Source organism: Caloenas nicobarica, chromosome 14, assembly GCF_036013445.1.
Source record: "Caloenas nicobarica isolate bCalNic1 chromosome 14, bCalNic1.hap1, whole genome shotgun sequence".
NCBI classification, from domain to species: Eukaryota; Metazoa; Chordata; class Aves; order Columbiformes; family Columbidae; genus Caloenas; species Caloenas nicobarica.
This window is the reverse complement of record NC_088258.1, coordinates 7,770,627-7,794,847: the sequence shown is the minus strand read 5'-3', so window position 1 is coordinate 7,794,847 and position 24,221 is coordinate 7,770,627. Positions and strand designations below refer to the sequence as shown.

The 24,221-nt window shown below is 41.0% G+C and overlaps 1 protein-coding gene across 1 annotated transcript; it reads right to left on the bottom strand.

Moving 5' to 3' along the window:
* Positions 1 to 184: 184 nt before the first annotated feature.
* Positions 185 to 15,357, bottom strand: RAC1 (Rac family small GTPase 1). Its single transcript, XM_065644543.1, has 6 exons — positions 15,001 to 15,357; positions 8,209 to 8,280; positions 6,686 to 6,803; positions 2,798 to 2,860; positions 1,962 to 2,121; positions 185 to 1,796 (listed from the first exon to the last, which is right to left on the bottom strand). The coding sequence occupies exons 1-6, from the start codon at positions 15,033 to 15,035 to the stop codon at positions 1,666 to 1,668; spliced, it is 579 nt and encodes a 192-aa protein (XP_065500615.1). The 5' UTR covers positions 15,036 to 15,357; the 3' UTR covers positions 185 to 1,665.
* Positions 15,358 to 24,221: the final 8,864 nt, after the last annotated feature.

The following is a 24,221-nucleotide window of genomic DNA, read 5'->3' as shown; positions in this document are numbered from 1 at the left end:
TGTAGCAGCTGGAGCTTGTAGCAACTCCAGTGATAATACAAGGCCTCTGAAGCAATGTTGCCAAGTACTGTTTTAATTCTGGTTCTTAACATCAGGTCGTCATGGAAAGAGCCTGTGGTTTGTGCACTCCAGAGGAGCCAAGTACCCCAGAACACTTGCTCAGAAACTCAAACATTACCACGTGTGTGATTGAAGGATTTATTAAGTCATACATGCAAAACATACTGCTAATTGCATTAGCAAAAGATCAATGTAAAAACTTCACAAATTTGCAACTTTTATTTTTAAATTTTGCTTTAGTGGTTGAAAGGGTGTAGTTCAACATTGTATTCCTGCCCGTTTAGGATGTACAGAACATTAGCACTAATTTACAGAACCTCACAGACCCAAGTTACCATTACTCAATCTATGCTGCACATGTACATGTAGTGACATAAAGAACACTTGTCTGCATTAGTAATGTTACAGTGCTGGGGATATCTGGCAAATGGTGATGGTTGAGAAGGTTCATAGTTCAGAGAGCTTTAAAAGATAAAAATTGCTAAAATGGTAAAGCTGCTTCACATGATTTTTACACCTAGTTAATAGACTAAAAGCTCAGAAAGCATATAACTTACTGGGTCAGAAATAAGAGGAAAATAAGGATATGCTTGAACATCCTACTCTACCAAAAAAAAAAAAAAAAAAGAAAAAAAAAGGAAAATTTCTATCATCAGGTTTTAAAATACAAGTTATATTGCTAAGAAAGAGATTCTACAAGAAAGCATTTACTACAAAACAGTTGTGGGAATGACTAGTTCAGAACTGTACCTAAATGAATGCCCTGCTGAAATTCAAAGGAATTTACCTGTGAACACCAACCTCTTCCACTACTGCACCGCTGGGAAAATAGTGGCCGAGTTCAACCTGCCCTAAAAGTCAGTTCAGTTTCAACTCCCTGGCAGTGTCGTGTAAGTCTGTACAGTGTCAAAATACTGTCTGGCACCATCATTTGATCCAACCCAGTATTTCACTTACCCATCACAATACAATGCTGGCAAAAGGACTAGATACACTTCAGTAAGAACAGTTATTTATTTTTTAAATCACAGCAGCAAGAACTAGATTGCAACCAAGCCTTACCGATGATAAAGCATTTTACACTGTGACTCAAGGGTGTCAGTCACTGGCAAATACTCAGGTTTGATGTACAAGGCTGTGCAATGACTGGGGGTTGAGAAAACATGTAACAGCAAAACACACGAGATGCAGTGTTTTGCTAATTATACGGTACTGTTACTTACTGTGAAAAACTAGAAAGTGTTTTTGTATTTCCAAACAGGAATTAGAGTCATCTTCAAGAAGAATCTTTAAAAAAACAGTTTAGTGCTTAGTGTTCGTAGCACAACAATGCAACTTAGTTCAGCAGATAGTTTGGCAACACTTAATTGAGCAAGAATAGGATTTTAAAAATAAGGCTTTACATAGGTTTGTCTTTCCAGGAATTTGCTTTTAGAAGAATGCAAGGTAACTTTCATACTTTAAAATGAAACTGCGAAATTGTTGATTGGTTCAAGAATTTATGGAAAAGAACTAATTTATAACAGAGAAACTTGGCATTGAATGTGAATGCTCCATTGTTCTGAGCAAAGCACAGGGTTTGGAGTGGGCGGGGGAGGGTGACATTTACAGCAGCAGACATTTTCTCTTCCTCTTCTTCACAGGAGGGGGGCACAGAACTGCTCGGATGGCTTCATCAAACACTGTCTTGAGGCCTCGCTGCGTAAGTGCTGAGCATTCTAGGTATTTCACTGCACCTGCGGGAAGCACAGAGGCAATTACAAAGCAGTTTTGCACACTTACAGCGGGGCTGCTTCTAGCGAACCCCTCAACAAAAGCCAGGCATTGACTTTAATTACGGTACAACATCTTCCACGAACAAAATTCAAGTGAAGTCCACAAGAACCCCGTTGCTGTCATACCGATCTCTTTTGCCATAGCGAGGCCCTGTGGGTAGGTGATGGGTGTCAGCTTCTTCTCCTTCAGCTTCTCAATAGTGTCCTTGTCATCCCGGAGGTCGAGTTTGGTACCCACTAAAATGATGGGGGTGTTGGGGCAGTGGTGCCGCACCTCAGGATACCACTGCAAAACAACAACGTGGGCTGTGTGCGGGGACAGAGTTCCACAAACGCTCTTGAGCATTACAACAACAAGGCCCACAGTTCGTCATGACATTTTCAAGAGCCAAAGAGTAATGGGAGAACGTAAGACCCCATTAAGGTAGTATTAAAAATGAGCAGTCAATTGAAAAACATTTTTAAGGAAGCCAAGAGGCATTTCCATATAATTTAAACATTTACCCTATTAAGGACTGTATTTTCTCCAGACACCAGACAAATCACCTCTCATTTGTGAAGCCTCCTCAATGCTATACAGCTCAGCTGGGCAAGGACATGAACGACTGCAACAGTAGCAGAATGTGCTAGAATGCCAGCTGTGCAAAAAAATAGTTACCAACCTACTTTTTGCATGCATTTGGTTTCCAGTACTTTTCTTTAAATTGCATTAAAAGTACTCATTCATGATCTTAGCACCTTGTTGGCTGAGAACTCTTAATGAGTCACACTTAGAGTGTTTCACGTGCCCTGAACTTCCCTGACATGTAAGTTTGGCAAATGGATTTCTGCCTTTTGAAACTATATTTCACATTGCCTGCCAAAAAAAAAAAAAAAAAAAAAATCAGCTAATGTTTTCCAGACACTGCTGCAAAGTGATCCCTATGTAGAACCCTTAGAAACTGATATCAGCTTGTGCTTACCTTAGCACGGACATTTTCAAAGGAAGCAGGACTCACAAGGGAAAAGCAGATTAAGAAGACATCCTACAAAACAAGTTGATAGAAGTTAGCCCAGCAGAGCAACCGTTACAAAATCTCATCTCCCTGAAAACGACAATAGCACCAGCACCTATATCGCAGTGACCTATATCACATCTGCAATAGGCAAGGTAGTGCCAATGAGCTTTCCCAGTGGGAAATTCATTCCCAGGCAGCTACAAGCAGACACAAGGGGGAACCAACAAACAGGTTCTCATCAAGTTTCTAATCAGCTGTTGCAGTAGCCAGCAACTAAGACACTAATACCATTGCAGTGCAAGCTTTTGTCCCTAAATGCTGTGTCTTCTCCCTCACTGACATCCAGAAAAACCCTGCTTCAGATCCTTGACAAACATGGGACCAGCTTCTGAACTGGAGCTGGCTGCTCTTTGCAGACCCCTAAGGGATTTAAGCCTCAAAAGCCATGTAACTCATCAGCGTAGCATGTTGCAAAGTGTCAATGTTGGCACTGATTTTTTAAATATGAACATAATATACTACTTTAAAGTATTATTGCTTTAAATTGCAAAGGCAAAGTATACAGCATGACATAAAAATCACGGAAGACCAGGATTCCCTAGTTAGCACTTGCAGAATCTTGTAGAACTGTCACTTCTACTGAAATACGGACATTCAGGATTTCTCTATAACCAAATTAAGACTGAGAAATGTATTAAAAACCTTGAAGTATGACAATAGCTCCCTCCTTCCCTCTCCAAATTATGTGAAAACAGAGAGAAGAGCAAGTGTTTTTAGAGATCTTCCACATCCCACTTGTCAATTGGAAGCAAAAGAAAGATTATAAATAGGAGCAGGTAAAACCATTTCAGAGCAAATGCTTACACTGCCTGCTGTACAGTATACACTTCAAAACACAACGAGCTTTGTACATGATACCCTGGAGTCTACAAGCATTTGGAATAACCACAATATAATTTTCTCTGTGGAAGCAGATGAAGACTGTAGTCTTGTTGTATGACCCAGAACTCAACAAGTGTCTCTCAAACAAGCCCAACTTTCCCCAACCTACCTCTGCATCCGTACTTGTTCTGCTATCACATGTGCTACAAATCAGGTGTTTCAGAATGTTAGTTGATTGTGCTGCATTTCAAGGCATTTTGTTAGGTCAGCATCTGGTATCTGCACTGCTAAGCACTTGCAACCCAGTTGTTCATGCATCACCTCAACAAGTTTCCACAGCAGCATCCCAGAAGAAGAAAGAAACAACATCAAATACTGTGATACTATGGCCACTACTTCTGGTTTCCAATTCTGCACGTTTGTGGTGATTGAAGTTCTGCACATTACGCAGACTCTCTCCTTTACTAGCTCCAAAGATTTAAAAAAAAAAAAAATAAATCGGTGTCACCATGTGAAATTATTTGGACATTTCAGGTGTCTTGCACACTACCAATCTTAACAAATAGGAAGAAAAGCTATTTATTTGCAAGAAAAGATTTAGTCTTAGCAACTACTATAAAGACATTTGGTAACACTTCTCAAATCTAGCAGTTTGATAGTTCCAAGAAAAGCAGTTGTTTTTTTAAAAATAGGGGCCAATTTATCACTATCGTAAGCAAGACAAGATGACAGAACTTGGAACTGAAGTTTATTTAAAGTTTTACATACGGCAATAGGTTGATCTGTCAGACTGGAAGATATATTCTTACCATTGGTTCCTCCAACCTAATAACAGTAGGAGATAAAGTTACTCCTAGAATGGATTTAAGGAAAAACGTGTTCTCAGTCAGCGATTTGTGTTCACAAGCACCCGGAACATGGCTTTTCTTCTTAAGAGAGACGCTGCCCTGTAATTCAGCACAACCAACTACCCACATCCAGAACAGACCAGACTGCCCCGTAAACCTGGACATGTCCGAACCATTGCAAGAGCAAACCTCTCCAGAAAAGCACCCTCCTAACTCCATTTTCTTTTTGGCTTCATCTCCTGAGAAAACAAAATCAACCACCTTCTCTGTCAAAACTTCTTCCTTCCCCCGAATATTTATTCTGTATTTTAAGGAAAAAAAAAAAAAAAAAGAGTAAGGGAAAAGGATACAAATTAATGCCTCCAGTATGGCAAATTCCTTCCTGTGAAGTTAACAGCCTTTGAACTGCTGGGTGCCTCATCAAGATACATGTGTTGGCCATGTAATCAGCAATCCCGGCTTTCACCTGGCCCAGAACTTAGTTCACGTGCACATACATGGGACCAGAGGGCCACAGAAATTGTGAGGGGGAGTTTAAATAGCACAGTAAAGGAAGGAGAAGGCTGAACACTGATCCTAAAAAAAGTCAGGCTTCATCAGCACCGCTGGTCTGTTCCTCTGTGGTTTTTTGGGCCTTTAAGTGACAATGAATCTTGCACATCACACAAGTCTAAAATCTAAAGACTTCAAAAAAAAGTTCAAAGCTTACCACCCTGTTTCATTTTCTGCTGTAAGGAACAATCTGAATAACTGAAAGTACTTCAGACCTTTACTTCAATTATACATGCTTGTACAGATGAGATTTTTCAAAAAAATATGCTTAGATTGCTATAGGGAAGGGAAATATTCTCCCTTACAACTCTGCTTTCTCACACTATTGAGTGATCTTTCAACATAGCTTTTTCTACCAGGAGATACTTTTTTGAAAATATTATTATGATTATAAGCAAAGCCTAGGTTCTAAATATCCTATAAATATCTACATATTAGAGAAAAACAGTTTTCCATTGTTTCTCGTCTGGCATTGCTAACAGAGTCGCCTACCACTGGCAAGTTCATATACATAACTGATGGGAAAGCCTAATTGTAAGAGTTAGTGAGCAGTGAATTAAGGAAAATGGTGAATTAAGACACTTTAAAAAAAGCAGAGTTAATTAAATAAGATTCACATTATTAAAGAGAGCAGTTATGCTGTAGAATAATTGGAACAAATTTGCATTTTACATTATTAGCATTGAATATATATACCTGACAGTTAACAACAGTAAATCAATACCAAAAAACACTGCGAGTTACCACCTTTCTTTAAAGAACAACTCCACCAGATAAAAGTAAGAGGCTAAGAAGACTGAAAACCAAATCTCTGCAAAGATTAACTGTAGCTGAAGTTGCACTGGGAAGAGCAGGTTACTGCAGCCTTTTCCTTCCACAGGGAAGACGCAGCACACGGACAGGGCTTAACCAGTCACAAGCATGGAGACAGAAGCACATTTGTACTGATGTTATAGCACAAACTACAGTAAGTAATAAAATAGCCACGGGCTTAAGTACGTTGGAAAGCAACAACCCAGCCTCTGTCAATACCAATAATATCTTCATTCAGTGCTGCCTCTGGCACATTTAGAACATCTTCACAGAGGCTAAACAGTATCAAGTGCTTAGCAGTGACAGTGTCAGGTTGCAGCCAAACATCAGCCCAAAACCAAAAACAAACCCTGCTTTTGGCAGGCAGGCTAACCTTAAAATCAATGCACTGGCTGATGGGACTATTCACTAAGGGGGTTTTTGTTTTGAGGTTTTTGATTGTTAGGTTTTTTTCTTGTTTTAAAAATCAAGCATTCTAGTTGATTCTGAGGCTGCAGCTACAAAAAAAGCTGACATGTATCAGTGCATGCAAATACACAAGCATGCAAACTGTAACATTTATGCAGCTGTACACACATCGAAGATGACAGTACAGCAGCTCCAGCACATGGGACGAAGGACAGCAGCTTGCAACGAGTCACTGTTACTCATAAATACAACTCCGGATGTGACAACATTGGCCATATGTTCAAAAAGAAAAAAACTTTGTTAGACAAAGCTGCATGGATTCTTTCTAGTTTGACGCTGCAGTTCTTACTGTTTGTGGATAGGAGAGCGGACGTAGTCTGTCATAATCCTCTTGACCAGCTGTGTCCCACAAACCCAGGTTGACCGGTTTTCCATCAACCATTACATTAGCAGAGTAGTTGTCAAAACTGAAAAATAAAGAGTTAGCTGCGTTAGCTTGCAGTAAAACAGGGCATCCAAGGACTTCGTTTCCTAGAGTCCTAATTCGGAACACTACAAAAAAACCCCATTTTTATTGCATTCTTCTGCTCCCCAGAAAGAGTGAAGTTTTTCTTTAAAAAATGAGTATGGGGTAGTATAAGGAAAGAATATGCACAACAGACTCGGTCCATTCTGAACAGAAATACTTTTCTTTGCTCTTCCGAAGGAAGCGTTGACCTCAGCAAGTACAGGAAAGCAGGCGATGCACTTAGCAAGTGCTTTCCAGTCTTAGTGGGACGTTCATCAGCAAGTTAATCTGTTTCATTTTGTAAGATTTAGAACAGCAGATAGATAAGCGACAACCAAGGAATCCTTAATGACAACACCAGGTAAGAAATATAAAATAAAATTAAAAAAAAAAAACCCACACCCTAATTCATTAATCCTGCTAATGAAAAACCCCTCCAATGAAATACCAAAGTTAATAACCAGAGGCCAGTGCAGGCATGATTTTTACCTCATCACTGCTGTAGGCACAGAGATTTTAATGATTTGTTATGGCTAAACTAAATTCATTGGGAACACAAGTATACTGTAACATAAAAATGCGACTTTAAGACAAAAAAAATGAAACGGGAATAATTGAGACAACAAGGCCTTGGAAGGGTAACAAAAGTAATCTGTAAATCACATTAGAATGTATTTTGTTATCTGAAAAAACTCACTGATACTTACAGAGAACAAAATCACCTAATAAATAAAGACATCTGAAAAAGGCAAGGAAGTTGCTCATGCACAAAACACCTCCCCCAACAGGCCCCAGGAAGAGAACTACACTAATACTGATACTGACAAATCCTTACATGCAAGAAAATGGGAAGCACCAAAATAAATCAGTGCCTACAATCACGCCTGAGGAGCTATGGAGCTGTGGCCAGATTAGCACAGGCTTGGCAGGAGCACAAAAAGTGGAAGGAACAACAACAAAAAATCTCTAGTCACATAAACCAACTATTTCTGACTATTATATGTTTTACAAGCTGTTCAGCCTTGGGACTGTTTATTATGGATGATGTTAAAGATAGAAATAACACATTATTTTAAGAGAACAGGATCTGATGAACCGTTGGTAAATGCTGGTCCACGATAAGCTGGGCCTAGTGAGCAGAGAGGCAGAACTGACGGAGCACAACCAAGCACAAGTTGGACTCTGCTGAGCGGTAAAAGCCCAAAGTGCTTCTCACACACACACCTACAGCCTCACTTACACATTTAAGATGAAACTGAGGGGTGTTTGCGGCCAGTTCGAACAATTCAAATAGGGAACCTGGAATGGCAGTAAGCGCAGAGAAGCTGATCTAAGTGAGTTTTTTGGATTTTACAAGTACTTACACAGTGGGTATGTATTCTCCAGGAAACGCATTGGTTGTGTAACTGATGAGTAGGCATGTTTTACCTACAGCACTGTAAAAAGAGAAAATTCACATGTAAAAAAAACATTTGTCTTGAATAATGAGAAATAATATTCCTTTTAGGGAAGAAGGCTGATTACATCCAGTCACCTAAGGAACAACTGAGCGTCAGTAGTCACTACTGTGCAGGAGAACAGCTCATACACTGTAGCCTTAAGTTTACCAGCAATGAAAACACACCTAATAAAAACATCCATTTTGTGAAGTGGTAAACTACCAAATTTTGTTAATCTTTAGACAAAAGAAAGCAACACACAAGTATTAATAAGACTACTAACATCACCAGTCACCTGAACACTCATCAAGGATGTCTTACTCTAACTCCCTGAAAAGTATTTCCAGATAAGACTTTTGGAATTGTGTAAAGGCTGCCTTTTCCAGAAAATGCTTTACTTTCACGTAAGTTTGAAAAAGCTTGAAAAGTACAATTTCTCAACACATTATTACTTTTGAGTGTTTAAGGAAAAAATACGCATTGTAATCCTCACAATATTTATTACTATTACAAAATTACTCCCTGCATGCATTTGTCAACTGTCAAACATTTCGTAAACTCATTTATAGATAAATTACATTCCAACATTGGAGAACTTGGAACACTCAACCTTTCCCCACAGATCTAATTCCGAACAGCCTCAAACAGGGGCAGGACGAGGTTCTGTTCCAGGTTTCCTTCAAAACCCTGGCAGGCGTCTCCTTCCCTCTCCACCCTCCTCCCCACAGCTTATCTAGAGTCAAACACTAAATTAATGACACCATTGAATTTGGGTTACAGTTTCAATTAAGGGTTGGAAAACCTTTTTTTTTTTCTTTAAAATAGACTCTGCAAAGACTGTTTCTGACACTATAGACTGGTTCCCATGCAGGCTTCTCACTTGACGTGCATAACCCCTTGGCAGTGTGAGAGATTCCAGGGGTGAGTGTGCAACTAGTTCCTGCAAAGTGATAATGCCCAGGCGGCCTCACAGTCCTCCCCAGCACTCTTCTCACACAGACAAACTCCTGTGCAAGGAAAACTGCATTGTTTTGCAGATGTTTTATCACTACAACTATTTCCTCAAAGCAAATCAGCAGTAACTTTGAAACTTACACATATAATCTTGCCATTAATTTCAGGTTTGATTCAGGAGCCTCCTGAATAATCTTACACAAGCTGAAAGAACTCACTGAAGTTTTAGTCTAGAACTATGGTTAGTATTAAAAAAAAAGAAAAAGAAAAAACAAAAAGCACAAAGCACAAACCAAACCCAAGAACCAAATGCTATTGCTAAAAATATTCTATTATTCTTAAACTTGTGCAGGAAAAAAAAAAATCACTCACAGAAACAAGTTTTAGTCAAGGGCTTACTAGCTCTCCAGCTGCAAACATTTTGAGGCATTCATATCTGAATTTTACTATGTATCTTCCACTTAAATCATTGCATTCCTTCCCTTTGTTTGGAAAGATGTGGACTGTCCATTTACCAAAGATTCTCTTCAAAACAATTATTTAAAATGATTTAACAATCAACATTAACCAACCAGCCTTACCGAGTGACTCAACGATTTAAGACAGGTTAAGTAAATTTGAGCTGTCACAACCATAAATTACTGTGTCTGTTGTAGCTCAATCTGTAAAAAGTCTCTCTATTAAACTTCGAGCAGTTCCATACTGCATTAGCCCAATGAGTGATTTGATAGCAGCATTTGAGCAATGCTTGAGCAATCAAAGCATTGCTTCAGTGTGCAAAATTATCTAGGATTTTATCCTACATGCCCATTTTTTAATTGTAACTTTATGTTTCTGAGCTGACACCTAGCATAACATCCCATCTGTTGCAATTCTCTCTGATCACACCATGCATTTTTCCACATCATTTTTCACACCTGCGCCTAAGGAAAGAAGGTGCCAGCCCCTTGTACAGTCTGAGAATATTTTTTTTCTTTTCAGCGTGCAATCTCTTTTATCAAGCTGTAACAACAACGAAGGGGACATCTAGTTATGTTCTTGGTAAGTACAATCTCTGAACATTTTCCTGCAGTAACAGGCTTGAGATAAACTTGTGCTCAAAAGCAGGAGAGGGATTTACCATTAAAAAACTTCTGCAGGAAAGAATTCAGGGAGCAATATAACAACGCAGCTCAGCTAATTGAACAGCTGTCAGAGGAGATCCCATCTCATCTCCTGCCCTAGCACTCACTGACTGTAACAAGCCAGAACAAGGAATTAAGGAAAGCTCTCCACCCTGCCTGCCCCATGCAGACAACTGGCTATTTTAGCTCCCTGAGTTATCAGATCGGTTTGAATCTATTGCTGAATTGCACCCACAACACTATAAAGCTGGCTGCACTGGTCCAGCTTCTAAAGGACAAACGTGAAAATCTTCAAAATACCAAGGAGCAAAAAGCCCACTTCTTTGGAAACTTCTTGAGGAGCAAAGGCTACGTGTTCTCACACTTCTAGAACCTGTTTGGTCTGATGCTTCATTTTCCAGTAAGTTCATTACAGGTAATTTAAGCTTCTAACAAATTCATGTTGAACTTAACATTTTCAGCAGTGATCAAGAACTTTGCTCTGCACACGTGCTCCTTTGCTCACCGTGCACTGAAACTGGTGAGTCTTCTCTGGCTAATCAAACCAGTGCAGGAAGGAGGTGGTGAGAGATTTCATTCCAAGCTCAGAAGTGCCTGTAGTGTGTTCCTGCAGCACCAACCAGCCAGAGTCACTTAAACAAGCAAAAACACGTTCAACAACCCGGTTTCAGACTTGCTCCATCTACGTTTCCTGCTTCCCTTGCCTTTTGGCTCACTGCCCTACGAATCAGATCATTATGGTCGCCAGTCTTAAAAATAAACACTAATGCCTACCTTTATAAATAAAGTACATCTTCCAAGTACTTTATCCACTTTTTTTTAGACTTCTAACTTCTGTATTAAAGCAACTCCCTTAAAGAGAATTCCAGCTGTTTGGCAAAGTATAAATCCCTGTACATAAAGGCTGAGACTAAGAAACCAAAATAACACCAAACCAAGATTAGTCACAACAAGATTTCTAGCAACTACTTAATCATAGCTCCGTCCACCCACTATTACATAAATGAAACCGGTAACATTTGGCTGTAATTAAAAATATGGCCTACAGAAGTCCGGCATTTTAATCACTTAACAATAAGTGAAAGAATCACAAAAGACAGCACTGAGTCCCTTATTGCTTCCGGGTACCATCCAGGGATCAACGTATTTGTATAACCACATGTGTATTAATTCTTTAAAACAAGACATGTCATCTCTTTCCTGGCCTTATTTACACTAACAAGTTTTATAAAGTTTCCCCACTGCGCCAGAGCTGCTCGGAGCCGTGTTCTGTGACACACAGTAACAATGCCGCTGGAGGACCCGCACCACTGCTTCTTCCACTCCGAAGGCACCAGAGCTGCACAGATGGTTGAGAATCTCCTGCTTTCCTGCAACTAAAACCTAATTATGAGAATTTAGTTCCCATTTGCAGCCATGGTAATGGAGGCCAGCCAAGTACTTGCTGGTTTAATTCTGGAAACCCCGATATGTGCAAACAGGTGGCAGCCTTCATCAAAAGCTTTGATTATGTCATTTCTTCCTTTCTCCGATCCACATGAACTATCCTCTAGCAGATGTGACGCACAGCCCAGGTCTTCACTCAAATGTTATAGAGACAAGATTTCTCTAGTACCATCCTCAGATCAAAAGTTCAGTATTTTTGCTATAGTAGGTTTAGTTACATATGGCTCAGGCAGATAAGCTGTTTTACTCACTACGACACACCCTCTCCCAAATATGCTGTTCAGTACCTACAATACTACTGCATTTTTTAAACTTTAAAAGTTCGGTAACACAAGTTATTAAATTTCAAGTCACTGCACTCTCTACAGAGTGCACTGGAGAGACCTGAGGTGTTCCCCTCTTACACAAACACCACACTACACTCAATAAGAAGCCAATTACCCTACCCCTCTTTCTCATCAAGCCATCAAGCCAAATACAGCATGGCTTTAGCAGCCGGGGTCTCAAATTAAACAGAATTCCAAGCAGGGACTCTTAATTCAATGCTCTTGTTCTTACAGTATTTCTACAATTTTAAAATGCCTACAAAAGAGCATGAAGTTTGACCTCTTCTGTGGCATCTAGTAATCATTTCTCTAAAATGCAGAACCCCCCATAACGTGACATGACACCTCTGGAGAGTTCATACCACTTAACAGCTGCCTTTTTAGTGTGAAAACAAAAGCTGCTAAAAATAACTCACACTAATGCTTTTTCTCAAGTGTCAATCAACAGCAATGGTTGCAGTTACTCAAGTGGAGGGCTCTTCATCTGCCCTGCACATTCCTGCTCCTCTGTATGAAAGCAACAGTTGCCATTTATTTTTCACCAAACAATCCTCACAGGGAGAAACAAACAAACAAACCAACCCCCAAAAACATAGGCCATGTTTTTCTAGACAATTTAGTTGTCTAAACAGATACTAGTCAAAGCTTTAAGAACAAACAGGAGTTATGAGAAACAGCCTACTCATTTACAAATTTTAAAAATAATCATCACACAGGTACTTCTATAGGTTTGTTTATTTGGTTCCTAGCAGAGCTTTGCAGAGGGTACATAAAACAATAGCTGAGTTTTATATTACATGAGCAAATCTTTACCTTGCATTGTTTTACAGAAACACTAAACCTTTAGCTTTATCTAAGCCAAACATTACACATTTCCTAGAATACCTGTAATGCTGCAACTTTTGAAGCAGCAGCAGCCCAGAGGAACACAAGTAGTTAAATATTTTTTAAAAACACTGAATGGAGAATGATACAAAGCTACCAAAAGGAGAAATAGTACCTGAATGGAACCTCAAGAGAGACTTGTTTCTAACTAAGAAGGAAAACCAACTACTGTATTTTGTTCACATACATACAAAACTCAGGTAGAATTACACTACTTTCATTTCTGAGACAAAAAGCAATAAATATGTTCAGAAGTGGGATGGTTTACAGAGCAAATGATGAAAAGAACTGTTCTGTTGAATGAACACTGAACAGTTTGTGCTGAGTTCTCAAATCTAGTGGAGGAAGCAAATTGAACTTTTTCCCCCACCCAAACATGATGCATCACATTTATTTACAGCAGTGTCACTGAAAACACAGTCCAGTTGAATTAAAAAAAACTGATATAAAAGCAAATATATTTTTTCTTAAAATCCATATAACCAAAAAGAACAGTCCATAGTTATCTAGCATCAAAGAATGAAAAGTCTTCAACTGTCAAGATACACTTTCATGTTCATATTGCTCAAAATCTTAAGCAGCAAGTCAAAACGAATTTGCTATACAGAGTTAAGTTTCTTTCAACCATACCTATCTGCCTTTTTAGGAATTCTACATCTTAAAAAAACCAACCAACCAACAACAAAAAAACCCAACAACACAACAAAAAAAACCAAAAAAACACTCCCCCCCCACCCCCAAGTAATTTGAAGATTAAGCCACCACATGAAATTACAGACAGTGGCAAGAGCATTTAGCTACACTTCACTTCTCTGTCATCTACAGAAGTTTGCTGTGATACCAATTATGCTCAGCCCACACTGGGATTTTTGTTTCTCCTAAGGGAAAAAAAACCTCTCGAACTGCATAAGACGAGTCTTGTTTTCCAGCTGGCCTGTGATGTTCCCCTGAGCTCTGACATCCAGTAAGAGAAAGAATCACAGAATGCCTCCGAGTTGATGGGAATAGCATCATGGAGAGTATTCAAGAGCAGCACACACAACAAACTCTTTCCCCACCACAATTCCAGCATTTCTCACATTGAAATCCAACAGCTAAACTTAAGAGTTAACTCAATTCTAAAAAGCACCCTCGAGTTGTTTCACTTGTAACTAACACCAATTAGAATGCTGTAGGTGTAATAGCTCTTTGCAGGCAAGTATAATGTTAATTATTTGTATTTCGAGTGTTTTATCAGTCTCCTTTAGGCAGGAACCTTATGCATATAGAAGGACAGTCTCTGCTCACAGCATTTATGGTCTACTCAGGGTTTAGCACATTTCACTTAGTTTTACTGCAAGAATCAGATGTCAAAAATCAAGCTACCAGCAGTAGTAAGTTTGTTACTTTCACAAAAGACATTTCAAGTCAATATTAAATTTCTCATATCATTAAAAGCATGGTTTTTTTTTAAATACGCCTGGATCACTTCGATGTGTCCAGCGATACACGAAACACCAGAGCCAGGAGCAGGTCGGGGTGCGCCGGGAGGCCCAGCCCTGCCCGCACACCCCCCCGCACCACGGCGGGCAAAGCCGCTCCTGTCAGCACGATGGGAATTATCCCGCCCCCACCCCCAGAGCTCCTTCCCCACCAGCAATCCCGGGCCCGGGGAGGCAGCGGCCCCGCAGACACCCCCGCACGGAGCTCGCTCCCGCACAGCCGCCCCCGCCTGCCCCACGCGTCCCTCCCCTCCCCCCGCCAGCAGGAAGCCGCGGCCGCCACCCCCCCCGCCCGGCGCGGCCAGCCCCGCTCCCGCCGAGCCCCCGCAGCCCTCAGGGCGGCAGGGCCGCGCCCGGGCCCCGCGGCGGGAGCGCCCGCAATTCGCGGGGGGCCCGGGCAGCCCGCGCCGCTCCCGCCCCGCAGGCGGACAGCCCTCCCCGCAGGGGGCCGGCGGAGCTCCTCGGGGCCAGGGCCCGACCGAGGCGCCCCCTCAGACTTACCCGTCGCCCACCACCACACACTTGATGGCCTGCATCGGGGCTGCGCCGCAGCGGCGGGTCCTGCTGCTGAGCGGGGCGGGGAGGGCCGCGCAAGAAGGGAGCCGGCGGCGGTCTCCGCAGCAGGTCGCGGCCGCCTCCGCCCTGTGCCTGGGAGCGGGGACGAGGCAGCGGCCACCACCCAGGGCGGGGAGAGGGAGGACTGCGGGGAAACAGGAAGCGGCCGCTCCACTCACATCCGGCCGGGCTGCGCTCGGCCCCCGCGGCCCCGCCTTCGGGCCCGCTCGGCGACACCCCGCCCTGGCGGGCAGTCGCTTCGGCAGCGCTCGGCTGTCTCCGTCGCGGCGGGATGGCTTCGGGACGGCTTCGGGACGGCTTCGGGGTGGCTTCGGGATGGCTTCGGCTGCGCTCGGCCCCGCTCAGCGCGGAGGAGCGGCCGCCATGCTTGTGCTACTAACCCAGTCAGGGCACGGGGGCCTCCCCCCGGCTCCCTCCCCCTCAGGACCAGGGCGGGGGCCCAGGGTGATCCTTTTTTTTTTCTTTAATCATTCAGAACCATGTTGCAATGTGACGTCAGGCGCTGGCACTGCCGAAGCAAGCAGCTGGTTCAGCGAGTGGGGCTGGCAGCGGCGCGCAGGCCGCGGGGAGCAGCGTGTCCGGTGGGCAGGCAGCTGCCGCCTCCAGCCAGCGGCTGGTCCTGGCCACCACCGCCCTGGTGACATACCGACCTGGCACCCGCGCTGTCATGTCATGACAAAAACCCGTCAAACAAAAAGCTGTCTTCTGACACCACGCTGGATCCTGTCTTCCACTCCTAACACAGGCCAACGCAATCCTAGCACCCGTCATGCACCAATCTAGTTCTTCGCATCTCCCAAAGCATGTTAATGTGAAGTTACATTTGCCCTCCAGATGGACTGAGCGGATGTAACTCAAGTGACCAGAGACAACCCGCCATGTTCCTGATGCGCCGCTGCGGGTACGTGCCCGTTTTCCCCAGCCGGCCACCCGCCATGGGACAGTCCCTCTCAGCGTGCCAGCACAGTGCGGAGCCAGAACATTTATCTTCCTCTTCTGATGGATCCTCGCACCGCCTTCCCTCCTCTTGACGCACTATAACATTCATTAACTCTGCTGGCAAGTGTTAGAGCAGATCAGTGCACAGTTGTCATAAGATGGGACAGCCCAGGGACTGTCAGGGTACACAGAGCCTTGGGTTTCTCTTTTCCCTAAGCAAACCAGTTATTTTCAGGAAATAATGATGTAAAAGTCAAGCAAAGCAGGTCCAATGATCCCAGGAGTCTTTTAATTTCTATAATTCTTGCCATAATTCTACGTGGCACAGAAGCTGCTGGTTGGACAGATGCACACGACTGCTATTCCCTTTGTTTCCATTGCCACCCATTCCTCAAAGAAAGTGTGGGGAAGGGGCCCATGCACGTGCTGCTTCTGCAAAGTGATGATGAATTCACTGAAATCAGTACAGTGTACCATCATGGGTGGGTTTCTAACAATTTGATCTATTCATTTCAGAACATTTCTAAATTGTTTTAATGCAACCTCACAAGTGGACAGAGCATTCCATGGTATTTACTGCCTTCCATTTTTCTTTCACTGAACAAATATAATTCTCAGATATTTCACATCAGTGAGGAAAACATCATAACTATCGCTGTCAACTGAAAGGCTATTTTTGCAACATTTGTGTGTCCATGTTCCCTCATACAGATGGAAGCTGAAATGACTTGTCATTTAAGCTATATATCTCTAAAGCCAAGACTCAGCTGCTGCCAGTGACCCGGCAACTGTTCTCCAGGCAGCAGCGAGAGCTGCGGAAGAGCAGTGTGGGCAGAATCACGGTGCTCCTGCTGTTCTTGGCTGCTACAACAGCTTTGAGGCCTTTGAGATACTGCACAGAAACAGAGCAGATATGAAGTCTAATTTATGTCATGGTCCTGGGGAGATCCTGAACATGGAAAGATTCAAATGACACGTGAAACTGCTTCTGATTTTCCCACCACCTACTTATTCCTCCACTGGTTCTTTTTTATCCAGTGTAAAACAGAGGGATAATTAGATTTTTTTACACGAAAAAGAGGTACAACAAAATTTACAATATTATTGCAAAATAGCAAACAAATACAAGGATCAAGGCTATAAAGGAGAAAATACTTAGATTAGCACAAATTGCTTTTATGATCCTGTCATGAGACAAGCAATATCTTTTCATGTATCTTCTTTTCAGTGCTCCTCCATCCTATTATTTTGGGATCAATTATTTTGCATTATCATAAAAATACTTAAGTTAAAACACAGGATATGCTTTGAATTTGATTTAAATTGACAATTTTATATCGAATTTGGTATATAATTGCCAACATTGGAAAATACCTAGATAAATATTTACTGTTAGTCAGTAATAAAAATACTAGAGTTTGGATAGATGATGATGCTAACAGATTTATACATTTTTTCCCCACGTTTGTAAATCTGTATTTTCTCAAACATGATAAAGAGTAGCCTTTTGTTATTGTTCAACATTTTCCATTTGATATCTTAGTTGATATCTTTCCTTATTTGCCCTGGAAGACAAATTGTTACTTGTGTGTATGGTCCTTAGAATGTATGATGTGTTAATTATTCTATCATTAAACTTTACTGTATTTCAGCTACATTTTACTTTATTCTTGCATCTTTTTTGTTTAACTAGTAGGTAGTGTATTTGTTTTTAAAGAGAAACAAATAACTTACATGGTGCTACAAATTATTAATACTCTTTGCAGGTATGTTTTTTTCCCTGAGAATGAGAGGGGAGACCGACACAGGGAACATATCGAAACACTAGTTTGACAAAAGAAAAGAGAGAACAAAATGAAAGACAGGGCAAAGGAGTGAGAAATTAATAACAAACAGCTTAATAGAAAAATTACCAGTTTGATAGATATGACCAGAGTGCTGAGTTCTATATAGAAGAGTTATAAATGCACTACACAGAGTACGTAAAGAGGAAAGAATGAATGACAGTAACAATAACCAATTATAAAACTTTCCATAATTCTGATAAAATAATGAATCGTAAATTTGAGGCTTAGATCAGTCCTAATGTTGTTCCACAATCTACCATCTTATGTCATCCAATTGTTGAAAATCTTTTTCTTAGACATCGAGAGGAAATAATTATTTAAAATTGTTTCAGATACTGCCTGAACGTGTGTGTTGTGTATGTGCTGGCACTGAAGGAGGATTATTGTCCTTTGTGGATGGGGAGTGGCAGGGTAAGCACGCTGATGCAATACTGGAAAGTTCTACTCATCATGACACAGACTATCAGCATTACAGAGACAATAATTATTTGCACTTGTGTAGTATCTTTCATCTCAGAGTATTACTGTGTCCTTTAACATGTTAGTTCATTAATAAAGCCACAAACGAATGTACAGAGAAGTAGAGAAGTACAAGTATACGCATTGTACACACAGGGAAACACGTCAGTGAAACAAACACAACACCTCGGAGTGATTCATAGGTGTATTCCCTTACTCCTAGATCACGCTTCCTGCTGACACCAGTTCCGTTCAGTTGCCTTCAGGAAACAACATGATACAATATCTAGGTCAAAAGTAAAATTCTGTCCTTACTGACAGCATAAAAACTGTTTTAGGGGCAAAAATCTGTAATTGTAATTCAAAGCCACTTCAAACTAGGGGTTGGACTGAAGTGCGAGCGCCAATATTACATGAAACACAAAGGTATCACAAAGTGTCAGAGGGTGGAATAAGGTTTTCAGCATATTGCGCTTTTCTTTCTTTAGATGCTTGTACTGAAATCAGAAGTAAAAAACAGCCACCCAAAACAACTGAAGAGAGATTTCTTTTACTGGAGAAAAACAGGGCTTCCAGATGCTTTTTCATCTTACATAGCTAAGAAAATTGTCTTTTAAAATTGCACTTCAGGCTTGATTTTATCCTGTCATGAGTTGGTGGCAAAAGTCAGTTATTACAGTCATATTAACTACTAGAAAGAAATCTTAATGCACAGCACTAGGCATCCCAAATTCCTTCCTGGACTTCAGTTCCATCTGTGGTATCATCTACATTTGTGGCCTGTCACTCACTGAGCCCCTCTGCCTTCCCATGTTTAAATCAGGATAGTTGTACTTACTCAAGCTGTTTGGATAGCAGCTGATGCTTAAATATTCAGATGTAATCCAGTTGCCTGAGATTCTGAAGTTTTTCGCTTAATGACCTTTGAATTTTTAAGTTATAAGCTTGCCTTCATCAAGCTAACAGAGCACACGGTTTTAATTAGAAAAGTGAAACTATTGCTGTAGAGGAAATTCAGAGTATCTTCACTAAAGCTGGGGAGATACTGTGACATAAAATTAATGTTAGAGAAGAATATAATCCACAAGTAATGGTCCCAAGTTTGTAGGTATTCCAGGCAGACATTTTTGGCATGTTTAGTTTCCTGAGTGTTGAAAAAAACCTGTACTAGCATGTGATATGTACGCTGTTCAAATATAGTACTCAGTCTGCTCTAGAGGAACCAAAGCCAGCAATAAAAAAGGAACCACAACTTGTAAATGTCAGCATTTGCTGCATCAGAGAGAACAGATTAAAAGAGCATGAAAATAAAATGTTAGTATCTAAATCCCTACATCAATAATGAAGCATTGTAAAATAAATGCATCACATTAATGTGATATTAGCATAGATGATGTAGCTGGTATAAGTACACAACAGAAACAAGTCCTGTATTTGCTTTAGGCAACTTCTGATAAATAACTCTTCTGTCAATAATTTCAGTTATAAAAACCACATAAGGCTTTGCATTCACTTATGTCTACCCTCAGGTTTAGCAAGCGGTAACAGACAGTGCTCACAACAGTGAAAACCGTTGTTGAAGGCAGTGGGACTATAGACAGTAATCCCTGTATATGGCTGTAAGCTGTCTGGAATAGAGACATCATTATATATCTAAAAACAAGGACCTGAGACTTCTCTGTGTCACTTCAGCTTTTTATTGCTGTAACTCCCTCAGCAGAGATATGGAAATAAGCCCTTTTATAACTGTAAGCCCTGAGGTGAGGCATTACTGAAGTACACAGATGTGTAAACTGCAAGTTCCCCTCAACTTCTACCTATCTTGATATCAAGCATTTCACAGAAATGAGCCTTAAAGTACTAAGAAAAAAGGTAAAGGTTTAACATGAGCCCATTCAGTATTACTAATTGAACTGCCTTCCACTGTCCAATCACATTAATAAAGACCAAAGGCTACAAGCTTTGACCTGGCCACTTGATTTGCTTAGAAGAATTTAGAGTTTCTTTTGCTGCAGGCTTGCAGACATGCTCATGGGCTTTGGTAGAGCCAGGACCTACAGGACCAAGTCTTCTGCGGCCAGTTTGCCTGAGGGCAGATGGAGCGGTAAGAAACCTACCTCCCCTGCCATGCTGCACAGCTGGGACTCACAGCCCCGCCACCAACTTCTCTCTGAGGGGAAAGCAAGATAATAACCAGACAGCTTCAAAAAACACATCAGATCAAGGGCAAAGATTAAAATCAGTGGTTTCTCATATAGCATAGTCGGCGCTCAGAACAGAAATGTACATTTATTACAGAAATAAGGCAATTGTCAAAAAGTGATTATATATTCCGGAATCTGTTCCTCACTGGAAACATCTGTAGGAATTCTGAAGAACTTATAAGAGGAATAAATATAATAAGTACAAAATAGCTTATTTTTGCATATATTGAATATAGAAATTGTATGAAAAAATGTGGATTTTTTTTCCCCAATGATTGCATGCTGATAAGCTGTTAAGTAACAATTTCTGTGAAGAGGAAGACTTCCTAAAATAAGATGTTTGATTTATTCTCCATTTCCTAAATATAAAACTCACAAAATTATCCTGTTTGCTAAACAATCTAGGTTAATGGTGACATAGGTCAACCTCCTTCTTTCTATTTTACCAAGAGATGCTGTTGGGTGACTGGTATTTCTACTTACTTCTGGCAGCTAACTATTTTCATTTAATGTTAGACTCCGCCTTTACTAAACTGATGAAAAATACCTGTTCCAATGAGGTCTTTGCCTTTTTAACATCACCTGTGTTGGGGCGCCAGAGCTCCTCAGTGCAAACTGTGCAACTCTGCTACAACACAACAGCTTCTCCAAGAGTTGTTCAGATTGTCGGTAGCCTCCCGTATATCTAACGTGTCAACACTGTGTTGTTAGAATCCACAGTGTGTTGTACACTTAATTTTCTGAAAGGTTTTGGAGAGATGGGGCTCTAAGCTCGTGGTTATTGCAAACCAAAAGAGTGAACTGAATGCTTTTGTCACTAGGGACAATAAACTCTCTGAGGGGTGTGTGGGATTCCAGAGTGCCAAGCCCCTCTGCTGGGGAAGGAAACCACAGCGTCAGCAGATGGGCTGCCATAGCTGATGATAAGTTTCTTTACAGTCCTAAAAAAGCCACTCACAAGAAGGGGTTTGTTAGGAACCATCTGGCTTTTTTTTTTTTTAACTGAACTTTCAGTCCAAAAAACTACAGAAGATCACAGGAACTGTAGAGAACAAAATGTTTTATTGTTTAAAATATTTGACTTTTTCAAGTTTCTGTTATGATTTCTGTCTTTTGCAATCATTTTATCAATCATTTTGTGCAATTTTTGCATGTATAGCAATGGATATAAAAAGGCACTGGAAAGAATGAACTGTAAGCATAAATAAGCCTAAACTCTGTCTCATTTAAATACTAAGTGTTCACAGTTTATCTACGTTGTTATTAGCTCTTACAGAGAGCCCTGGAGACCTGACCACAAGCATAAGGATTCCTCTGGGTCACACTCCAGAGCGAAGAAACGTCCCTGCCCAAAAGAGGCCTGTCCCAAGCACGGGGCAGCCAGATGTAGTTGAACAGGGGAATGCAATTAGATAATATTGGTCTCGGTGGGAGGCATATCAAGGGCCTAATTTTTCATTCTTTTGGGAATATGGTAACTTAAGAGCCCTGAAGGAGGACAGAAGAATCTTTGCTTAAACCCATGAGGAACTACTGCTAAATGTAATGGATATAAGAAAGCTTAAGAGGACATTTTGAAAATGTAACAAGTCAGCAATGTTGCCTAATATTTTTTTCTTTGAATAGAGGAATATTTGAATACCTCAGGATAAATTTTAGGTAAAATTAAATAAAACATGAAAAACTTGAAAAGATAAGGATGTGTTTGTCTGATGCAACAGAGGAAGAAGAGTCAGGGTTAGGAAGCAAAAATGGGATGATGGCATTGAAGTGATGGAAAATGATCTCTGCATCCGCCAGCCACAAACTGCATGTTGATAAGTTTGAACTTCTGCATATTAATCAGTGCTCTAGCTAAATTGAAAAGGATTTTACCACTATGACAGAGTTGAAAGAAAAGACAGAAGTGTGGGATGGTTTTGAGGTTTAGTTTCACTGTCAAGATAATTAGCTGATTTCCAAATCTTGGTATGACAAAATCTGGTGAATCTCTTCAATTGGTGTTCAATTGCCTTAGCTGCTATTTTCTTCGTTGGAAAGCTAAAGAGTGTTTTATCAATCTCACTAATTAATTAATAAATTAGATCCAAATCAATACCGATGCTAACTCATTATTATGAGCGATTTAATTAATTACATTGCCTATTTCAGTGTAAAAAGTAATTTACAGTTAATCAAGGTATTTAAATTGATACTGTGTCACATTTCAATGAGCCACATGAGCCAGAACTAATGAGAATCTGGCAGATATCTACTGATAAATATAAAAGTTAATCAGTTTCCTGATTTAACCTTTGTGTGTCACATTGCATTCCAGTTTAATCATGGAAAGCTGCTAAATGTCCCATGGCAGCTAAATCCCATTTGTGCTTAACTGTTGCGAAGATGGTCTCAGTATGTATAACGGCAAATGGAATGGAGACAATAAGGAATTTGAACTATGTTGGAATTCCAGTGTAGGGTCTGGAGATATCTCAGTTCCTGTGCCTCCAGTACTAACAGGGTTATTAAAATCTTCGGATGAGCAAGAAAAAAAGATACGTCACTCTCTTCACAAACCAGACGTGCTGAGCTGACGTAGAAGGGAGGATGGGGACAACAAACACTACACAGCAGTAATACCACTGTGTACATCACTATCCTGCTTACAGAAGCATGATATAATACCTGTCTTTGGAAAACTTGTGACAGAGGTTAAGACACTGTGGAACTGGAAGCTATTGCATTAACTTTATAGATAATATACATAACTTCTGGCTCCTGCCTTTTTTTGTTTGGTTTTTGCATGACTTGCTGTAATAATAACCCAAAGGATACTTTTTGAATGAACCCATGGGGAGAGTGAGGGCGATTACTTCAAGTTCTCCAAAATGAAAACAATGCAGATAACAAGTCCTTTGAAATTTGCCCTCTTTGGAATAGTACGGGGAGACTCAAGACAACCAAGTGCATGGAAGATATGAAATCATAGATCAATGCTGGCCTCAGAGGGGATCATCCATCTTTGATTAAAGAACTGACGGAAGTCTGTGACAAAAGAGGGATCTGAAGAGCTCTGAATCTGCTAGGATGCCCTGTGGAAGATGGACAAGTTCCTGAGAAGGTAAGTTTTAAGACACATTTCGAGAGCTTCTTGATCTGAATGTGTGGCGTTTTGCTTTGTAAGAGTAGGATGTTTTAACTCTGAGACAACATTTAACTCCACAGCCTGAAATTCAGTCAGATCTACTTAGAAGACAGCAGTGACCTGCAGCTGTCCAAAATTGGAGAACTGGCTCTGTAGGAAGTAGATCAGGGCTTTTCACACTAAGAAGGGGCTATCTAGAGCCCTGAGATCCGAATGGGTTCCTTCAGGTCTGCTCAGAGGCTGGACAGGGTTAGAAATCGCCTTCAGGACAGCTTCGCTTGCTGATTCTGCCATTTAAAACCTTGCTCTACACCTTCAGTCCTCAGGACAGCTGCTGGTTAGGCCAGAGGGTTCTGCAGTACATCCTCACTCCTAATGTCAACAAACTCTTGAAACACTCTGTATTCTTGAAACAATCCCATTCCTGAGAGCACAAGCCAGTGCCTGGTTTCCTTAATGGAACTATTTACAGGTTCCAGACACACACAGGTTTTTCCAGGGGTTTTCCACTCTCTTCTGTAACTAAGAGATTACAGGCAAAGGGATTGCAGATAAACCTGGGAAGGTGTC

Coding starts and splice junctions, on each gene's coding strand:
- RAC1 (XM_065644543.1), bottom strand. CDS start 15,035: ATGCAGGCCATCAAGTGTGTGGTGGTGGGCGACGG. Junction 8,281..15,000: donor TGTGTGGTGGTGGGCGACGG/GTAAGTCTGAGG, acceptor CTCTTTTTACAG/TGCTGTAGGTAAAACATGCC. Junction 2,861..6,685: donor CGCTCTCCTATCCACAAACA/GTAAGAACTGCA, acceptor CTTGTTTTGTAG/GATGTCTTCTTAATCTGCTT.